General features: G+C 43.7%; 1 protein-coding gene across 1 annotated transcript in view; it reads left to right on the plus strand.

Moving 5' to 3' along the window:
- Positions 1 to 21,613, plus strand: part of LOC149360045 (uncharacterized) — an 83,370-nt gene that overhangs the window by 53,957 nt on the left and 7,800 nt on the right. Inside the window, exons 26-40 of the mRNA XM_089572148.1 lie at positions 1,913 to 1,987; positions 3,250 to 3,459; positions 5,113 to 5,237; positions 6,683 to 6,824; positions 9,025 to 9,210; positions 10,277 to 10,392; positions 11,494 to 11,671; positions 13,103 to 13,296; positions 14,394 to 14,516; positions 14,896 to 14,986; positions 15,613 to 15,699; positions 16,559 to 16,744; positions 17,334 to 17,423; positions 18,691 to 18,850; positions 20,408 to 20,577. Coding sequence (XP_089428274.1) covers positions 1,913 to 1,987; positions 3,250 to 3,459; positions 5,113 to 5,237; positions 6,683 to 6,824; positions 9,025 to 9,210; positions 10,277 to 10,392; positions 11,494 to 11,671; positions 13,103 to 13,296; positions 14,394 to 14,516; positions 14,896 to 14,986; positions 15,613 to 15,699; positions 16,559 to 16,744; positions 17,334 to 17,423; positions 18,691 to 18,850; positions 20,408 to 20,577 — 2,133 coding nt within the window. The remainder of the gene's footprint in view (positions 1 to 1,912; positions 1,988 to 3,249; positions 3,460 to 5,112; positions 5,238 to 6,682; positions 6,825 to 9,024; positions 9,211 to 10,276; positions 10,393 to 11,493; positions 11,672 to 13,102; positions 13,297 to 14,393; positions 14,517 to 14,895; positions 14,987 to 15,612; positions 15,700 to 16,558; positions 16,745 to 17,333; positions 17,424 to 18,690; positions 18,851 to 20,407; positions 20,578 to 21,613) is intronic.

Below are 21,613 nucleotides of genomic sequence, written 5' to 3' on the forward strand. Positions count from 1 at the left end.
CATGCATTATGTGACAGTTAAGTTGAGACTAACTGGCTTATGAAACATAAAATGAAACAATTTGATCCTCTATGACATATACCTGGAGGGACCGTTTGAAGGTTTTGAGGCTGCAGTTAGAACATGGAGCATTCAGTCAAATGTGAAGGGCGCTAGCTGGAAGACTAATGGTGCTAGTTATTGCCTGTCACCAAAGTAAAGCAAAGCATGGCACTGGATGTTGCATTACACAAAAGTGAAAGTGCCGTAAATTGTCATTACAATATATTTAACCTAAAGCAGGCCAGATGGTCCCGAGCAAAGTGCATGCATTTTAGGCTCTTATATCAGGAGTGTGCTGGCTGAAAGCAACTCCGCTTTGTATGAACAGTGAAAAACAGCATTTGTCTGCCTAGGGGAGGTTGAATGCAGATATTTTTCATCTCCTTCTTCCCCATTTTCTTCAAAAATTTTTTTCTGACTTGGGTGATGCAAAAACCACTGCAAAGGCTCCTCTGTTGCTTTATGCCAGTTCTTGTGCAGTCTATCTTGTCAAGCAATTCCGATAGGGGACAGTGGAGGGTATACCAGAAACAGTCATTTTCTTGACACCTGTTCATAATACTGCAGGGTACTGCAACACACTAAAGGGAAGCTGAAATGGTTTTTTGAGTGTTTGAGGTTATTCAAGAATTGGAGTCTATGAAGTTTCTAGGTAAACCATGCAAAAATACTTTTTGCACTAGCATTTAAAATGGTGAAATAAACATAGATTAAAATCGCGATGATGTTCAGCTTCTCATCACTGTGTTGGAGAATGCAGGGAAGCTCGTAGTGACATCATTATCGCCAAAATCTCAGATGTCTCCTGCCTTCACCTGCATGCTGCTGTGCATCTTCCGATGCCGCCAAACAATACCTCATGAGCTTCACCTTCGATGGCATTGGTTTTGTTCTATGAAACAACTGTTTCTTCGTTGGAAACGCAGCGCTGTCTTACGTGACATCATTATCAGGGCCTCTGCCCGTCGCTGTGCACCACAGAGAAGCCTGAGCGCCGACGCCACTTTATTCAGTCATTACACCACCATTTCAGATGGTAGCGCAAAATGATTTCGCAGGCTTCACCTGCATGTTTCACATATTCAGCCCTTTTAAACTCATCAATTTCTAAAACATCTTCAGTTGCTCTTTAAATATTGTTTCCAAGTTGAGTCGTATGTCAAGCGGCATGGATAAACCTGGTGGGAGGGAACAACACAGCGTAAAGCTGCATGGCATCAGAATGTTAGGTGTATAATAACACCTTTTGCCTACCCTACCCAGTTCATGTAAATGAACCGAAATAAACCTCACCTCACTTGTGCAGAGTGCTTGAGTGGCACACTCTGGCCTCTAAATGAATTAAGTGACATTCAGCTGCAGATGCCGAGTTCTAGTGGTAACACTTGCACAAAAGCGGAGGCACATAGGATAGAGGCCAGGTGAGCATGAGCACGTTATCTGAAAACCATCAGCTGCTGTTAAGTTTTCTTGCTTTTTTGCAGCCTGCTGTGCACTAGATGAGTCTGCACATGCTGTTTTAATTTTTTGCTTTTTTGCAGCCTGCTGTACACTAGATGAGTCTGCACACTGTGTATGAGCAGTATGTGAAGAAGCTCAGAATTAGTGCGGGAACAAATTCAACTTTTTTTCTCCCCCAGTGAATTCATTGTAAAGAGGGTTTAATGTATGACTAAACATTGCTGCTTCTGAGTACAGGACCCGGGCTTATAGTAGTTCTTGATATATTTCCTTTGTTGTCTGCATGGTCATTGGAGGGATTTCACTGTGCTGCCCCCTAGCTAGAGTTGTTGTTGTTGTTCTTCCACCTTGTTTTTTCGCATGAGATGATATGTTGCAAGCTTCCACTTGAGCGATGATCTTTTTCCAGGACCCCGAACTGCGCAAAAAGTTTGAAGGGAAGCCGGAACATGTAGTCAACTTCCTCTTCCTGCTGGCTGAAGAGGTGGGTGCCCTGAACTGCACCTGCATGGTGCCTTTTGCTGGTGTTCTCTGCTGGTGCTCAGTTCTAGGCTTATTTTAAAAAAGACCGCCTTTCTCGTGTCTGACTTATGCTGGTCTCAATGTTCCCTCCTTGTTTGTCACGCTTCCTGTATTACAACTCGTGGATTCGTTCCTTGTATAAGAAAGCCTAGAAGAATAGGGGAATAGGGGGAAAGAAGAGTTAATTCGTTGAATGAATTGAGAACACCGGCAGTCACTGAAGCCAGGGAGACTGCATGGAACTTGTCTTGCATGTAGGTGGAGCTAGAAATTAAGAATTTTTTACTTTGTGAGACTCTCTGCAGGGTCAGGTGTGCTCCTGGATAACCCTATGAAATATGAATCATGTAATGTCATGTGCTACAAGGAAAAATGAATGGTTTACAGGGCAGTTCATGTGCCAATAGCAGAATGAGAGGATATCAGTCCAGGAAGATTAAACACTTGGCTGTATGTCATGATGCTTTAAAAAGACCTTGACCCCCCTTTTTTTTTTGTTATGATAACAAACCGTGCTGGTATTTTTTCATTCGTATTGTTTATTATCTTTATCTTTGTGTTTAGGTTGAAATTTTTCTATTTGCATGTCATTTGTTCTTGATAACACATCATATGATCACATAAGTGGTAGGTAGTAAGGAGGGGGAGTCCAGTGAACAGTACTGCACCAGCTCAGTTTATAGAAGTAGAAGTTATTTCATCATTTCATCATTTATGGGGTATTACATAAGGGGGGGGGGGGGGGGGGACATCGATAACATATGTATTAGTTGTCAGTAATAGGAAAACGAGAACAGGCACTTCAATACAGTAATACAAATAACAATACAAGGTTACCATAGATTGTAACAAAGCAAAATTCAAAAACTCCTAAAACAGGCTATAAGCAGCCTATATGGGTTTAGTTCGCTGGCAGGATTGCATTGGAACTGGAGGTTATTTTTCGTGAATTCCAGCTGTCACGCTTTATTTCGGGCAAAATGGATATGCCACATTTTAAACGAAAATATTAAACTGAGAAGTTTGCAGTTGTCTGCTGTTAAATATACATATCATGGTTTATTTTAACATCCAATGCATGTCAACTCCTCCATTTAAGTGAAAACCTAATGCACCATTCTTTTTAGCACCCACAAACGAAAAATCTCTGCTCCTTCGTTCGTGTTCTTTGTCTTCGCGTTTTTTCAGTGAGAGTGCGTAGTGCTGATGTATGTTTGCGTGCAGGTGCGGGGACACCTGGCCAAGCTGGGCCTGCACAGCCTTCAGGAAGCTGTTGGCCGCACGGACCTCCTGCGCGTGTGCCCCAACGAGGGCAACCCCAAGGCCAAGCTCCTCAACCTCAACGCCATCCTCCTCAATGCACTGAGCCTCCGGCCGGGGACCAACGTCCGCGGAGGCAGCATTGCGCAGGACTTTGAACTGGGCAAGCGCATGGTATGTGTGCTGGGTTCTCTCGAACCAATTAGGTGGTCGAAATTTCCGGAGCCTTTCACTACGGCCTCCCTCATAGCCTGAGTTGCTTTGGGGCATTAAACCCCCATAAACCAAACCAAGCCATCTAATTTAGTATTAGGTGAAGTTTGTTAGGGTATTACCAAAATGCTGAAATGATATTTTTTGGTATTCTTGTCAGAACTATTTTCTATCCTTTCATTGCACTGAAGACCTGTGAGGCATTCTGCAGTAGGCGGAACTTGATAAAATGGAAAAAATTGATTTCAGAATTGGATAATCTTTGTGTTGGTGTCTGGAACAACTTAGGTTCGCATACTCAATAACGAACTGGTTTGATTTGGTATAGAAGAGAACTGATCTCTGTAATGAAAGTGTCACTGTTGTCACGTTCAGAGAAATCAGTTATAGTTTAATGACAACTATTATAGCATTTCTAAATGGGTTTCTTTTACATGATTCCAATTTGTTATTTTGTCCGGTGTTTAGGTCCATATTTCCAATGGGCTTATTAGGATGGCAATCTTTCTATACTGACTTGATGACATGTTCTTTTTTAAAAAGGCATACACCTGCCATGAAGAGTTTACGGAGTGCAACTTTGGCGAACAAATTTTCGTTTCTTTGCACCCAGGGTGCAGTGTGTGCAGTGTGTGCAGTGTGCAATTTGCTATCTCAGAATTAAGCATGCATGTATTGATTCCAAGCAGCATGCAAAGTCGGGAGAAATGTTAATTTCTTTTGCTAATATTGAGTTCCATGAACTTTTGACTTTGGATATGCATCTGCATTTGCATGGGTAACAGCATTTTTGTGGTGGTGACGGGGGTGTAAGCTACTGATGCAGTATTGCGTGGCAGTTTTGTCTGTAACTGGTGAGTCAAATGCATAGGTCTGAGCTGTAAGAAGTTCACATTTTTACAGCGCGGCTGTTATTTGATCATTCCCGCTATATCTGTTGGTGTTGGCGTAATGGCATGGCTGGTCATGTGACCATGCACCATGATGTTACTGCAGGCATCCGGCCATCCGAGCACACTCCCTACTCGCAGATCATGGGATCAATTGACGCTTCTGATTGGTCGATTACTAGCATACCCACTGGAGCTGGCCATGCTGATTGTAGAAAAGGCGGGACTTGGAACAAGCTAAAAGCGGAGCTATGGGGCACAGTGGGCGCCAGGTTGGCATTACACAGTTCACACCACAGAAGCATGCAACAGCTGAGATGATCAAATGCAATAATGCAAAAACATAATCATAGTCCTTTTACCTTCCGGATAGTTTTGTCATTTCTGATGTATAGTAGTCACAGCTTGAAGTGCATCTTAGGCGTTGTAACTTGTCAATGCAAAGGCAAACTACATCACATTCGCTCTGTGTGGCTCTGACTGGTGTAAATAGCATTTATTTACTCCATCAGTCATGCATTTTTTACAGGCTCCATTCTTTCATGTTTTGTTTGCTCATCCTATCACTTCCTGATTTATTCAGCACTGAATCATCCACTCTTGGCTCAATCATTTGCACATTATTTCAGTCAGCTTTTCCTTCACTGGCTCATTTTTTCAATTCATTCCTTTGTGCTCATTTGGCTCTTCATTCACCAAGGCACTCTTTTCCTCGTCTTTTCAGGACAACCTCCTCATCAAGCAGTCCAAGGCGGTGCTCGAGGGTCGATCCAAGGAGGTCACCCTGCACATGGACATCACCAATGAAGACCGTGCTTTTGCCACCACCCTGAGCTACCACATTGCCAAGTGAGGGCGCATGCCTCACTCATATGTCTTTCATATAGTCAGGCACACTTTTTTACTTTTCACCTCATATCTGCCTTATGAATAACAGTGTTTATATGGTTAGTCACATTTATCTTTGTCACCCTGTGCTTCATTTATCACGTTTCATATAGACAAAAGGAAATATAGGAATGTCTGCTTCGGTCCATTTGAAGCTACATGAATTATTACTGTGTAACTGTTGAAGTTTCTAGTGTTTTCTGCTGTGCTGATTGTTGACTTGGCATTTTTAGGTGCTTACTGTTTGTTACAAGCTGAATAGTAATAGAATATTAGCATGCTTGTGCCATGTTTGTCAAAAGAAGAACTATTGCCGGTTTTTTGCAAAAGCTGTACAAGAGTTGCTGCGCTTAAATAATCGGGTATGTATGCAGCCATAAACAAAAGTTTGCGGGTTGTGGATTTGCAGAAAAAAAAATTTATTGTGGACAAGGTCAGCAGATTATTGGATTGCATAGAAGCATGAGGAGACATGCATTTTCCATCTGCTAGAAGAATAAAAGTCTTCCTGGTTAACAATGCAACACAGAAATAAATTACAAGTTTTTCTCTGCAAATCTGCATCCCACAAACTCTTGTTCATGACTGTACTTGCTCATGACATTACTGCTTTGAAAAGCGTGAGCAATTCTATGTTGTGAGTTTTTTCTTATTAGGGTGGTTAACAGTTTATTAGCAATGTAAAATATTTGCAATTTTCATGTGACTTGATGATGAGGAAGAAATTTAAAGGCATAAACTAAATATTATGCTTTTGACATTGCATACCTTGGATGCTTAGTTACATCCGAAACAAGTATTATGGTTCTTCGTACTCTGAAGGCAGATATCATGTAAATTCGCATGCCGTCACTATTTGACTGGAAAAACAAGAATAGCAGCTCACATAAATTTTATGAAGTGGCTGTGTATTCTCGAGGAAATATTGATTCACAAAGTAGGAACGTTATGAATTCAGAGATTTTGGTCTCCAGAATAATGCATTTTCGAGATTTTTTTATTTATTTTTTCTTCAGAATAACAATCTCAATACTTTTGGAAATTTCTTTGTTGAGAAGGCTTCTGCCGTCCTGTAATAATGCGAGTGTGAATGGCCTAGCATGGACTAAAGAGATGACTTTTTTTTTCTTTTATAGATACTTTGAAATGATTTGATCGTCATATTCAAAAGCAACAAATCTGTCGAGGCAGTCTTTGCGAGTATTCGAGTCAAATTTTAAAGCTCCACGTAAATGTAATTTCACGGTCTCTTTAATAGTGAGGATTTGAAACAGGTGTCCACCTTTCCCCATTAGCCGTATGACTACTCAGGTTGCTTATTGTTCTGGTGATTGTTCTTGTTTGAAAGCTATTCCGCTATTGGAACGGTGCACTGAGGGTGTTACTGCGTTTGCTGCGTGGTGCAGGAAGTACGACGAGCATGGCCTGCCCGAAGGTTCCCGCATCAACGTATTCCTCAAGGGTTCTGCGGGCCAGAGCTTCTGCGCCTTCCTGTCACGGGGCGTCTATGTCACCCTGGAGGGCGATGCCAACGACTATGTCGGCAAGGTGAGGAGACGTGAACAAAGCTATGTCTGCACTTTCAGATTTGAGATAAGAGAATCCCTTGGCTAGCTTGTTTCTTGGTTCAGTGGGATGTTGTGGTATACGCTTTAGAAGAGAAAAAGAACAGTTCTATTTGAGAAAGAAAGTTTAGTGGGCTCTCTCAGGTACCGGTGTGTTTGGAAACTTTACTTGGCATTCTCCCCCGATGAATGTTAGTGAATACTGCACTAGCTGCTGCATGCCTAGCAAGTATGAACTGCGAGAGAAGCGTTGAGTTTGCTTAGGTTTCTGCCTCACATGTGGGAGGTGTGGGGTTTGATCCCCAGTGCCGTTGGATACCCACCGGTGATACAGTGGGTACAAGCTATCCCCCGGTCTGGGGCTCGGCTTATCTGGGGTTAAATGCTTGGGAAATGGGTCCTTGACCCCACCTTGAGTAGACTGAAAGTACTTTGTGCCATGGCTAAGACCCTCTAATTTCGTGCGATTTCGTGAAAAATTCTGGATTTAAGCATTTTTCTCGCAGTTATGTGCTGGGAGCCACATTCCCTCTTTCTTTGATGCTACTGTTGTTATGAACTTCAGTAGAAGCAACAGTGTGATGGGAAAATGAGTGTTTTATCATAGTTTTCAGAATATAGCGTGAAGGCGGAGTTTCAGAACTCTGGTGAATTTTAAAAGAAATATTGTTATCATTAGATTTCAATCTCAAACTCTTCAGGTTAACCTTAGCTGAGGCCCCTCCGCAAAAAAAAAACAACAACAAAAAAGAAGCATGTAAAAATATGGAAGCAGCAGATACATCAAATTTATTTAAGAAAGCCACAACCAATCAAAGCCAAGCTTTTGACTAATGCATGCAGCCTTGTGTGCCGTCGCTACTTGGTGTTGCAACTGCCCAGTTCTGCACCCTTTTGCTTTTCCTACGCCACTCAACTCTTTCACTGCCTTCTCATTCACAGCAACCTGTGCCACCTTCTTTTTATATTCATAGCCACCTTCCCCTTTGCAATTGCTGGCCACATGATTTGCTCCCAAGGTCATTAAAAAGCTAGCTTCTCCTAGTGACTTCTAAGTCTGGTGGTGAAGGTTGCTTTAGCTACCTTGCCTAAAGCCATGGGAAAAAAAAAATTCACACTGTATTCATGTCTTGGTTCCAAATATTCTAGTGTATTCGTAGGCATTATTTCATGTCTCCCACGGAATTTTGCAGATTCTTTGTTTTTAATTGACGGAATTTAAAATTTTCCGCTGCAGAAAGTTAAGAGCCTTGGCCACGGCGCTCTTTGGACACAAATTCTTGGGCCCTAATATTCATCATCATTAAGTTTGCTTAGGTTATCCATTGTTAAGAGCCCTTTCCAAGAAAGTGCAGTGAAATCTTATTGTGGTCGTGATGAGACAGCTTGGTTTCATGTGCCTCTATAGACAATTTTCTCAGTACTCTGAGCATCGTGCTACAGTAAAACCTCGTTAAGGGGGGACACTGGTCTTCGAGACCAAAAAATGACCAAAAAATCGATTTTCAAAAATGACATTTGTGGAATCTACAGCTATTATTTTCCAACTGTACCAATTTTTTCCTTCAAGAAATCAACATTTTGACCATAATATTAAATTCAGATCATCGTGTGGGCTGAATTTATGCAGAAACAGACAGTTCAATGGCATGAAAATTTTAGACATCTGGCTGTCCATGTCGATATCTCAACATCTAGCACAGACAGAGATGTCATATTGTTTGCTAATAGAAGCTGAAGGCACAGTGTGTGCAATAATCGAAGCAGATTCGTTTAATCACACTTCAAAAATTTATAGTTTCGCAAAGTTTATCGATGCATTACATTCACACCTTGAACATTGATAATCCAAGTGCTGTAAAATTACCAATGAGGGTAAAATGGAAAAATTGTTTTGATTATTGCGCTCTTTACTCACCATACTATGTAGCATGAATTTAATTATCTTGGGAACCAACTAATTTATGAGAAAAATAATTTCATTGTTGAAATCAGTATAAAAATCTGAGCAAGGTGCACAGTTTCATTAGGATTAGACAAAACTTAGGTCTAAGACCAGTGCCCCCCTTAAGGCATGTTGAAACATTTGTCCTGCAATGTGGTTGTGTATTGCTGGGCATTTTGTAATATAAGTAGTGAGGTATGACATCTTCAATAATGGTGCTGGTTGCACATGCATGTAGGGTCTGTCCGGAGGTGAGCTGGTGATCTTCCCGCCCAAGGACCTGCCGCCAGAGTTCAAGTCCGAGGAGAATGTCATCGTGGGCAACGTGTGCCTCTACGGAGCCACCTCGGGCAGGGCGTTCTTCCGCGGAATTGCGGCCGAGCGCTTTTGTGTGCGCAACTCGGGTGCCACTGCTGTCATTGAGGTATGCGAGTCCGCGCTTCATGCACTGTGCCGCTTTTCACTGTGCTAGCACTTGTAGTGACCATTCTTTGCATGCGCGCTATAGAAAGAAAAATGATAGGTGCAATGTCAAGAGACTGGAAGTCGGCGGAGCGGGCAAGGGAACAAGCAGTTAACGACATCCTAGTCGAAATCAAGAGGAAGAAATGGGCTTGGGCAGGGCATGTAATGCGAAGGCAAAATAACCGCTGGTCCTTGAGGGTAACGGAGTGGATTCCAAGAGAAGGCAAGCGTAGCAGTGGACGGCAGAAAGTTAGGTGGGCGGATGAGATTAAGAAGTCTGCGGCCATACAGTGGCTGCAACTGACAAAGGACAGGGTTAATTGGAGACATGGGAGAGGCCTTTGCCCTGCAGTGGGCGTAGTCAGGCTGATGATGATGATGATGTGCCTATCTCAGAGCTTATCCACTGCACGAGGAGTGGTATGAGAACTTCCGGGGGAGGGATCCGTGAATATAAAGTAGAAAAAGACCAATTCCGATGGGCATCAACCCATCATCACTATCCTTCCGTCCATGAATAATGGATTTGAACACTAGAACCGAAGTGAAAACCAAAGTGCTAGAGCATCTAATTTACATTTGACTTAACTACGCAAATTGACCATCAATTTTTTCTTGCATGGTATTACATGTAGCAGACTGGTGGAATCAGCAAGAACTAGAGTGAGAGTATTTGTGTATTTGTTTTGGGAATAGGACAGCCTCTGCGAATTTTTATTGCTAAATTTTTGTTTCATCACTTCCTTGTTTGAAAACGTCTGTCTGCTACAATTTGTGGCGTCCACTAAACAAGTGTGCCAGATAAAACTGTATGGCACCTTCTCACTTATGCCTTTGTTCTTCGATTACAATGGGACTGTGTCTTATTGGCAGTGGTTCTGTAACAATGTTTTTTTGTAGGGGCTGTTTTAAGAAAATTATGTACAGTGCTTGCCGTCACTTTGGTTAATATGGCATGAACTTCAAACTTTCTTTTTTTTTCATTTCATTGGCTAACTGCAGTTTCTGTGTGACACCTGTTGCAGGGTGTGGGTGACCATGGCTGTGAGTACATGACGGGTGGCCTGGCCATCATCCTTGGACCCACAGGGAGAAACTTTGCGGCCGGCATGTCTGGCGGCATCGCTTACGTCCTAGACACGTGCGTATACATCATTTTCATAAAAAAAATGGGCTGCCATGCCTGGTTAGAGCTTGGCATGCACTATGTTAGCGCCTGATTGGAGTTCATCGACAATTTGTGATTAGCAAACAATTTTAGTGGAGCAACAGGACTCGGCTAAGTACACAAAATGCTATAAGCAACCTTAAATCATGATGCAAGAAAGTGTAAGGATTGATTGTGTGCACTTCGTGGCATATTTTAATAACTGTTCTTTGGAGATTTGTAATGTGGGCGTAAAGATAGTCGCAAGGAAATAGTGCCATCTAAATTAAACCTTGTTCTCCTTGCTGTTCTAGCTGGACACGTGCAGTTCCGACAGACTGTTGTCTGGTCAGTTGTCAGGCTAAGCAGAAATGATCTCCATATGGAGTTTCTTTGACATATTTTCAGAACTAAAGTTGTAGTGTCTTTTGAGTGTATGCTGTTATGTTAAACCCTTTCAGGTGCTTTGTACGCAATTGTGTAGACAGCAAACTCACAGCTTTTTCTAAGAGACTGGTGCACCTAGCGGTGATTTCATTGTTTCAGTCGAACTGAGCAGCCTTCTTGTCGCAAATAACTTGGTTTCTTGTGCGATGTAGCGAACGCAGTAAATGATATTTCACTGAAAAGTGAGCTAGGTAGCACTCTATCCACCATTTTTGGGCAGATAGATTTTGCCGCGACTGAAAACATGGATTGTTTTTGCTCAACTTCGAGCGTAATGTGCATCTTCAAAGCACAAAGTGATTCCACGATGCCTAGGACGCTTACATGACACATGAGAACATTTTGATGTTACTATTTCGAAGAAATTTCACACTTTGTACGAAATTCTCCACATCATTGCAAAAACTTACCCGCTGGTGCTCGATGCTCAAAAACTAACAAATCTTGAGGCCTGAATATACTACTTAGATTAAAAAAATAACCGATTTAAATCAAAACAAGAAATGGCGCCTGAAAGGGTTAAACACTAGTATTGTTCACAGTGTAGTCCTGTCTCGACTACCAGGTGTCCACTCGTAGCAGACTTAGTGCCTTATTGCTGATGTGGCTCTGACCAATGAGTGTGGGGTGGCTACACCACTGCTGCAGGGAGGGCACATTCCACCACAAGTGCAATGCGATCATGGTGGACCTGCTGCCTCTGGAGTTGGCCGAAGACTTGGACCAGGTGGAGTCCCTGATCCGCGAGTTCTATGACCTGACAGGATCTGCGGTGGCCGCCTCGCTCCTCTCCAAGTGGCCTGACTCAGCCAAGCTCTTTGTCAAGGTTCGTGTGTATGCATCTTGCACACAGAGATCACGCGCGCTCAGTGCTGTAGTCATCATCATACTCAGTGTGTAGGCCTTTTCTGATCTTAATGATTTCATGTGCTCTTGCACAGAGCAGCTTACGTATAGTTTTCACATAGTGCAAACCAGGGTTCTTGATGGCTTTGCTTTGGTGGAGCGATAATTATAAATTTGTTACAGTAGAATCTCTGTATGAATTTTGGGATGATACGAATTCGTAAAATTCCCCAGGCAGATTGCATTGTGTACAGTGCGCAGTATTTCAGATGCTCCTAACACTCTCTCCCGTGCCACTAGAGATGATTCGAATGGGCGAGCTGTGACTGCTTCCTTGGACATCAAGCATTGCCCGTACATTGCCGACGCCATGATCGCTATAGTCATACGGCCTGTGCTGCAAGCAATGAATGGCAGCATGCTGCCCGCACATTGCCAAAATTGTGATCTCCAGTTGTGCTGTACACACCGCGAGTAGCGAACTGTGGCTGTGCAGCTGTAAATAAATACCGTCAGCTGTAAACAGATCTGCAAGAAGGCATTCCCCATGCCTCTGCAAGCCGATTTTGTTCATTTTGGATGATACAAAGATTTTTAGCTACCCCGTGAGATTTGCATCATCAAGATTCTACTTGTATGCTAAAAGTTCTACTTTAACTCGCTGCCCAGACATGCAACAAGCCCGGCTTTTGCATTCTGACATCTTCACATACAGATCCTCTTGAATTTTTCTGGATCATGGATGTAGTTTACAACTAACAGAGCAAAGGTAGATAATTTCAACACTGTTAATATATTACACGATCAATTGCACAAGGTGATTTGTTTTAAACTGACGCTGTAGTGAAGGGTTCTGGAAATTTCAACCACCTGGGGTTCTTTAATGATGTCAGTGCACGTTAATGAACCCCAGGTGATCGAAATTTTTGGAGCCCTTCACCATGGCATCCCTCATAGCCTGAGTTGCTTTGGGACGTTAAACCCTAACAAACCAAACCGAATTACTATATAGCCTGTAAGAAGGCAAGAACAAGACATGTTCAGGAATGGTTGGTATTAATTGGTGAAGATTATATATGGTAATAACTATTTTGCGTAAAAAATGGACCAGATGAGAACAGTGACAAAGGTGGAGTGTGCCAAGCTCTCTTTGAAGAGGATGCCCTGCAAGGCAAATGGACGCAGCAGTGTACAAATGAAGTACTGGCTTCCATAATTTGTTGCCATAATAACTGCCATAATAGTTTGTTGCAAAAAAAGCCGAATGACAAACTGCAGAATACAAATAGAAAGTTGCACACCATTCATGCATTAACTTCGGCGTAAAACACGAGTCATACAGGACGTGTTGAATAAATGACCTTGAATTAGCTCGGATCTCAATATCTGATTGGTTTCCGGTCGTGTGCAGGTGTTCCCCAAGGAGTACCAGCGGGCGCTGAAGCAGATGGCCGAGGAGCAGGCAGCGCTCTCCCTGCAGAATGACCGGGTGCCTGCAGCACAGCCTGCTGCCCCCGCACCAGCAGAGAAAGTGGGCGACATCGAGGAGGTGGTGGTCGATGTCGAGGCCAAGAAGAGGCAGCTCGAGAATCTCGACAAGATCCGGTGCGTCCTCCCACTTCCCTCCGTCTCCACACGCGCCATAGAAGGACGCTGAAGTATTTACCCGAGCTTTCGCATTGCACAGTCTGTGCAAGATTTTTTTTACATTCTTGAGCAACTTGTAGTGTGGTGACACTGGCACTTTATGGCACACTTGATGGTGCACTTGTGGAGCAGCAGCTTTTGTGCTGGCAGCGGGGGAAGATAGTGTCAGTGCCTGGGACGGACATTGGCAACAAGTTTGGCAGCAAGAATAAAACGTATATGTTTGAGATCAGAAGTTTGAATGCATGTGATGTAGTGATGGACAAATAATGTTACAAGCAGCACTCCTTATTTATAAGGTCCTGCATCTTGAGTGCCATTAAAATGGCACTGCACCACTTTCTTGTCATCCGTGAGGAACACGAACAGCTCAAAGGTGCCTTTCAGGCAGTGTTGTGCCAAAGGAATTTTTCCTAAACATGCAACAGGATTGGAGGAATTTAGTGCACAGTATTTAGCCTTTTTCGTTTCCCTCAGATCCAATTCTGTTGGTTTCCTTCAATTTGTGCACCTGGGATTGTTGCACCGCTTTGCAAGGCTCTGCATCTGGCTCCATTCCCCATGGAAATCGGGCTCTTGTTGCCATCTTGGGTGGCAGTGCTGGTGCCAACGTGTAGTCGTGACCTTCCCCTCCCTCCTTGCTGGCTGAAGTATTGCATCATGATGACATATGGCAGAGTAGCTGTAAGAAAGGAAGGCAACTTTAATTTAGCACTTCATTTATGAATACTGTGTGGCATGTGTGATCGGGCAACTTGGCCGGGATGTTTGTGGCTGTACAGTCTACCCAGTCAATATCTTTTAGTGCTAGCCACGGTTAAAGGTGAGGAATGTATGCATATACAGGCAGTAAGAGCTTTGCTCTAGCACACACAAAAAAAAAAGCCTGGGAAAGCCTTGATAGCAGAAATTTGTGTGAATTGCTGCATCATCTTTCATTAAAAATATCGGGTGCATAAAAAAAAAAAAATCATTTTTGCTTTGAAGGCTACTTTATTAGGACGAGGTTTTGCCACGTGCCTAAGTTTTATTGGCCATGATCTCGCATGGCGCAGGGGCTTCATGAAGTACAAGCGTGAGACAGAACCGTACCGGCCAGCAATGCAGCGCATGCAAGACTGGAAGGAGATCTACAATCGCCAGGGTGTCCGCAAGAACATCCGCGTCCAGGCTGCCAGGTGGGCCCATCTTGTCAGCACATCCTGCTTTAATTAATGCGCACATAGAAATAATTTCCACGCTTAAAGTTTCATACAAGTTTTTAGAGAGGGAAATGGGGTGCTATGGCTTGTCTGTGAGTTTTCCTGCATGAGAGCTGATTGTGCTAGGAAGTGCAAAATAGTTAGTTCAGTGTATGGTTCTTTTGCAGTGTGATTGTAACTGCACAAATACTGCTTCTCATGCAGATGAAATTAGCAAAAAAAATAACTATTTTGCTGTGTTACGCTTTGCATATACCATGTTCACTATAGCTACCATGTTCATTCCTTAGTGTAATGCCAAGTCTGTGGAGGGAAAATTGGAAGTACATGTGAATGGGTGGGGCACCATGTGCAGGTGCATGGAGTGCGGTGTTCCATTCTGCCAGTCATCGCATGGCTGTCCACTGGGGAACATCATCCCCAAGTGGAATGACCTCGTCTACAAGGTGGGTCACCACTGCAGGCTGAGACAGCGAGGTAGTACAATCTCCCGAGCTCAGCTGAATCAGAGGAACCAGAAGTTGCTCACAATTCTTGCTTCTTTGTCATGGCTGCCATTCTGACCAGGTCAGGAGGTGATGAGGAACTTGTGTTGAACAGGGCATTTGAAAATATTCATTTACCCAAAGAACTTATATTCTTTGTACAACTTGTATTCTTTGCATGAACAGCGTTGCATTTCATGTGCAGAGACCAAACATGGGTCGTGAAAACACCTTCATGTAGAGCAATAGCTCATCAGCTGCAATATTTGCTCCAATCCTTGTGATGTCAGAATTTCAAGTGGGCAGTCCAAGTGTGTAAAAGTGTGTTGTCTGTCTGCTTTTGTGATAAACCTGTGTGAGCACAGAATGTGTGTGAGCACCTGTGTGAGCTCCCTGGTCTTCTTAAATTCTCTTCGTCAAGAAAGGTGTCTGGGTTTGTCTAACGAAGCCCTTATGGAGGAAACGAGGCAACTCTGTAGCCTGGACCGTTGTCTAATATGTCACTCATACCTGTCGCATCTCTCAGAGTTTCTAAGTGGATGGCATACTGAAAGTGGTGGTTTCTTCTTGTATGTTCCTCTGTGCAGCAAGACTGGAAGGAGGCCCTTGCCCAACTGCTGCAGACCAACAACTTCCCTGAGTTCACAGGCCGCGTCTGCCCAGCCCCCTGCGAGGTAAGCACTGAGGGCTGGCTCACTGCCTCCCATCTTCTCTGACTGTGGTAGGACGCTCCCAGCGAGCCAGGCGTTTTGTGGAAAAAATTGCTAATGGAAAATGTAGATGCATTGCAGGCAATTCCTTTTTATCCATTGTGCAGCGCTGACATCACTGAATGGTAAACGCAATCGTGACAGTGGAGATTGGATTGTGGGCAGTGGATTACGCATCATTACGAGCACTCATCAGTAGAAATATGCAGTGGTTGTCATCATTTATAGCTTTTGTTTTTGATAATCGTGTTTTGTGCTTTAATTCTCAGACATGAGCTGCCGCGGTGGCTCAGTGGTTATGGCGCTCGGCTGCTGACATGAAAGACGATGGCTCGATCCTGGCCGCGGCAGTAGGCAGTCTCATTTCGATGGAGGCAAAATTCTCAAGGCCCATGTGTTGTGCAATGTCAGTGGACATTGAAGAAACCCAGGTGGTCGAAATTATCTGGAGCCCTCCACTACAGTGTCCCTCGTAAAATGAGTCGCTTTGGGACGTTAAACCCCATAAACAAAGCCAATTCTCTGACATGATGTAATGTGAGGTTTATGTGCTGAATACAGTTATTCATCTGTCAGGCATCTCCAGATGAGTGAGCAGCTTCTGATACCATGGAGAATAAATAATTTGCAAGATATTGAGAAATTATTTGCTTAATTATGCAATGTATAGGGCATATTAAAGTTAGCAGCAGCAAGTTTGTGAGAATAAAAGTGCCAATCTTTTTACAGCTGTGTTACTAGAACTGGATCAGTATTTATTTTCTGTTGGGAGTCGTGATGCAGCAAAGTTTGCTCATTTGAAACATGCTTTCAACGTCTGCAGGGTGCCTGTGTGCTTGGCATCAATGAGCCAGCGGTGACCATCAAGAACATTGAGTGTGCCATCATCGACCATGCCTTTGAGCAAGGCTGGATCCATGCCGACCCACCGTCCCAGCGGTCGGGCAAGAAGGTGGCCATAGTGGGCAGCGGGCCTTCCGGCCTGGCTGCAGCAGCTCAGCTCAACAAGGTGCGTTTGCCTCCTTAATTTTTTCACATTGCACCTTCGTTAGTAACGATCTCTCCTGAGTGGAGCATTGACGGTTTCTGCTGGTAATTAAAGAAATTTACAGGATGCCCATGAGATCTGCGAGTGCATTTGGATTTGCCCTGGTTGATTATTTTGAGATGCTTTTACTTGACCTAATGCACGTAGTGGTGGCCTAGTCATTTGAGCATCCGTCTCACATACGGGAGGGGCAGTGTTCGATCCCCAGTGCTGCCGGGTACCCACCGGTGATACAGTGGGTACAAGCTTTCCCCTGGCCTGGTGCTCGGCTTATTCAGGGTGAAATGCTTGGGAAACAGGTCTTTGACTCCACCTTAAGCAAACCGAAATACCTTGTGGCCATGGCGGTCTTTGGCCGCAGATGCCCTTGCACCATAAGAAATCACTGTCATCACTATCATCATCAATGCATGCTTTTATTCTGAGACGAGGCTTCACACACATGGCGGAATTTTTCTGGTAGGAGGAGGGTGGGGCTTGGCTCAGTGTATGTGTGCCCTCTTTTGTCAAAGTGACTGAAAGGGCCTCTGTTCTCTCACTCTGGATCCAGGCTGGCCACGAGGTGACTGTCTTTGAGCGGAATGACCGGGTCGGTGGTCTCCTGCAGTACGGCATTCCCACCATGAAACTGGGAAAAGATGTAAGTGCTTGTCTCTGCCTGGACATGTAATTGCAATCCAGGTTGACTTGCAGTACTCTGCTGTTGTCTACTCCCAGGCGATGGTGAAAAGCATGAGTTTTTGCAAACAAAAAAATATTGACCAGTTCAACTGGTTTATGCTCTACAACAAGTCCAACAAGGTTCAACAAGTCCCAGTTAGTCCCACTTGGAACCAACCGGGAATTCAATTGGTCCCTGTTGGAACCAACTGGGAATTTTCGAAAAACCACTTGAACTGGTCAAAATTTTTATCTGCATATACATGTGTGCATGTTGGCCAATGTGTCAAACAGTGAAACATGTGGAGAAGTTTGTATCATATATCCTACGTTGTATGGGTGTTAGTCGAGATGGTAATGCTCCTTTTGAGCAAAAAAATTATTCCATCGCTGCTAGGGCCACATTTGTTCTCAGGTGTTTAATGCTGCCTGTGTGCAGTAAAATTTCTTTCAGTTGTCATTGTTGAAAGCAGGCTCTGTAAGAACAAGAAAATTCACAAGAAAAAGCTTGTTAAAAAAATTTGCACCATTTTCAAGTGCATTCTATATGTGATTAGGCGCTACTGTCTTTCTTTTGGGCTAAGAAACACCAGGCCCTTTGAGTTACACTGCGGATAAATTGAAGTTGGCCTGTATCAATTACAGCCATGCTCTAATGACAAACAGGTTACTTTAACAGAGAAGTATACCTTTTATAAGCTAGAAACAGCCCAAAAAGTGAAATACAGCTGCCACCACCACAGGCTGTTTTCACAAGCAAACTATGTCGGGTACTTTTTGTCGGCTACTTTTCGGGCTGCTGGGTACTTTTTGTCGGGTATTGTTGGGATGTCGGGTACTCTTTGTTTGAAAATATCTGAGGCTACATCACAATGCTGTCCACTTCATTTGGTGATAGCAAAGTCTATAGTTCTCTTGTTGTTGTCATCCATGTCGCAAGTTTGGAATCAATTAAGTGATGAGAAAAATATTCAATTTTTATCTCCAAATTTATCAGTTATACTTGCATCTTTTGCTACAGATTGAACGTAAGCAGAGCGAAGAAAATCGAGTAATCGAGTTTTACCAAGAACAAGACTTAGATGACGTTGTCCTCATTGTTCCTTGAAGCATCAAGCTTCAATTCTTTCAAGAAGCTGCTAGGCGTGCATTGACCAGGTGTCTCTTGTGTACATTGTGCTGTAAACTACATTCGTGTGCAGGATTTTGAGGATTTGATTTGACCTGGCATTTCGTGCGCATTGCAGGTTGTGAAGCGGCGTGTTGACCTGATGACTGAGGAAGGCATCAAGTTTCAGACATCGACAGATGTCGGCAAGGACGTGAGTGGTGCGGACCTGCTGTCGCGGTTCGACGCTGTGCTGCTCACCACTGGATCGACCTGGCCACGCGACCTCCCCATCCCTGGTCAGTTCCTGTCGCCTCATAATGGCCTCATTGCCTTTCGTATGCCACAGTTGTCCAATTTTTTGTTTATTTTTGCTTGACGCTTGATATATCTGAGATGGTACAGGACGTTAACCGTACTGTACCTTACCTTACTGTGCCGTACCGTACCATGGCTCACCGTACCATACTATACCGTACATTAATTCAAGAAATCTTAGAAAGGCCCTGAAATGATTCGCTATTTCCTGTCTTTCTATGTGTGCCCCTTTTCTTTCAGATTCCTTTCGATGATGAATTTGCGTGCATGCTTTAGTTTCATTTAAGAATGCGAACTAATGACAGATGGAAATTTATGAATGCATCGAAAGCCATCTTAAGGCTAAGGATGAGGCCGATTTAAAACTGACATGAAAAATATGATGTGTGCTTCAGGGCAGCCGTAATGGTTCTTGAGCACGGCACTGCATTTTATGGGAAGCTGTGGGATGTTGGTGCTCACAGACATTGCTGGAGGCAAATTAATGCAGTGTTTAGTGCACAGTGCTGCTCAGCTGTGCGCTGAGTGTGCACTGGCGATGGGAGTTTGGGGGGGGTGTAAAAAGTGCAAATAAGTCTTGGCCAGCATAAGTGTCTTTTCTGTCCTGTTTCTGTCTGTTTTCACTGTTTCACTGTTGCAGTAGACAGGGGCTTATTATTTTTATTTCCTTTTTGGTTGCCCCAACCTAATCTTTGTTGCAGTAGAAAAAGGTTTGTATGGAGGAAGTCGGTGGCTTGTTGCTTCCATAGCTGTAAAAAGAGAACACGTACTTGGTCGAAATTCATGACAATTTGTGGTTTGTCTGTACAAACTAAAAAAACAATTTGTGGTTTGTCTGCAAACTAAAAAGTCATTGTGAGCCTAGTTATTCATTTGGCGCTGCAAACTGTGTGCATATTCTATTTTGTATGCATGAGGGCATTTTGTTTGTATGAGGGCCGCCGCGGTGGCTGAGTGGCTATGGTGCTCGGCTGCTGACCCGAAAGACGCGGGTTCGATCCCGGCCGCGGCGGCTAGAATTTCTTTGGAGGAGAAATTCTAGAGGCCCGTGTGCTGTGCGATGTCAGTGCACGTTAAAGATCCCCAGGTGGTCGAAATTTCCGGAGCCCTCCACTACGGCGTCTCTCATAGCCTTAGTCGCTTTGGGACGTTAAACCCCATAAACCAACCATAAACCAACCATAAACCAACCAGCATTAACAACAGTGCTTCCATGTTGTTCCAGTCATTTTGTGGCTGTGTGACTGACACTGTAAGCAAGCATTCTGAATGTTATGTCACAGGCCATCACATAACATTACCCATCTCACGGTATGCACTTGTCATGGCAGTACGGGAGAACAGTGCATGGTCATGTTTATGAAAACAGTGCATATCGAGATATAGGGTGTTAGAATGGAATGATTATTCAGCGTGACTACTGCGTGTGGAATCCACCTCTGTATATTCTTTCGGAATGTGAGCAAAAGTGGAGTGTTAATGTGGATGGAGTGTTCACGGTTTGGGGTATTGGTGTTGTTTGCTATATATATGCACAGGTCGTCACCTGGAAGGAATCCACTTTGCCATGAGCTTCCTGGAGACGTGGCAGAAGAAGCAGATGGGCAACGACATTGACCACGTGCCGCTGTCGGCCCGCAACAAAGATGTCATCGTCATCGGTGGCGGAGACACCGGTGTGGATTGCATTGCCACCTCATTGCGGCAGGTCAGACTCATTGCGAAAAAGCTGTTGCCTTGCTGAATACTTTTGCGTGCTGGTAACGATGGTGACATAATGGCAGCTCAACAAACTGAACTGCTGAAAATGTATTGTACTCAGCCACTTATTGTGTAAACCTGCTCCTGCGAAACAAGCTAGAAAGTGGGTAGCAGCATAGCTGAGAAGCATATGTTCAGGGGTGTTCCCAAATCAGAAACTGCGGCTTTTGTATGATCTGCTGTTTAGTTTTACAAATTTTCTCAGTGTTATAATGGCTGCGTGTGATGAAGAATGTGATGTTGGGAGTTACTCTGAAACCCAATAAGCATAACATTGTTATGTGTGGTTTTGTATGAAGAATGCGATATTGGTAGTGTGGTGTACTCTGAAGTGAATAAATGTAACTGCTTTAAATTGTACCGTGCATAACAGAGTTATCTTTATTGTTCAGAATTCATCGTGCTCCTAGTATCACATTCTTCATTCAACGCAAGACTGTGATTATTTCCTCACATAGCAGTTTGAAACAAAAACGTGCGCTGCTGTTATTTTGTGGGGCGCCACACATGACATACATAGGCTCTGGGTTCAGGTGTCCACCATCCTTCAAATCATCATAACCCAGTCCTTCCAGTCCAAACTGTCAACGAAACAATATGTTGTAATAATGATCATGGAATAACAATACTAACGTTGTTCAAGAAAACATCGTCATTTGCATGTCCAACCTGCGTACACAACCTCCTCTTAGTGGAGGAGGTTGTGTATTCCTAGCATTCACGAGTGTCTATGTGGGCAGCTGAGATTTCGCTAGTAAAATGTTTCGGTTACCAACTACACTATCTCATTGGAGTCACATATGGCGTGAACCCTATTGAAAGAGAGCAAGCTTCAGAAGCCAATACTATAGAGCATCCCACAGGTCACATAGGTTCCAAGTATTTTTGCACTTGTCATCACTGGGATTGATGTCACTGTCAGTTGTCTGTATGTCGATCTTCTTGCTTGCGTTGATGATTCAGCATTGATTTTCGTGCCTGCC

Source organism: Amblyomma mixtum, chromosome 2 (genome assembly GCF_055824585.1).
Source record: "Amblyomma mixtum isolate Tamu chromosome 2, ASM5582458v1, whole genome shotgun sequence".
NCBI lineage: Eukaryota > Metazoa > Arthropoda > Arachnida > Ixodida > Ixodidae > Amblyomma > Amblyomma mixtum.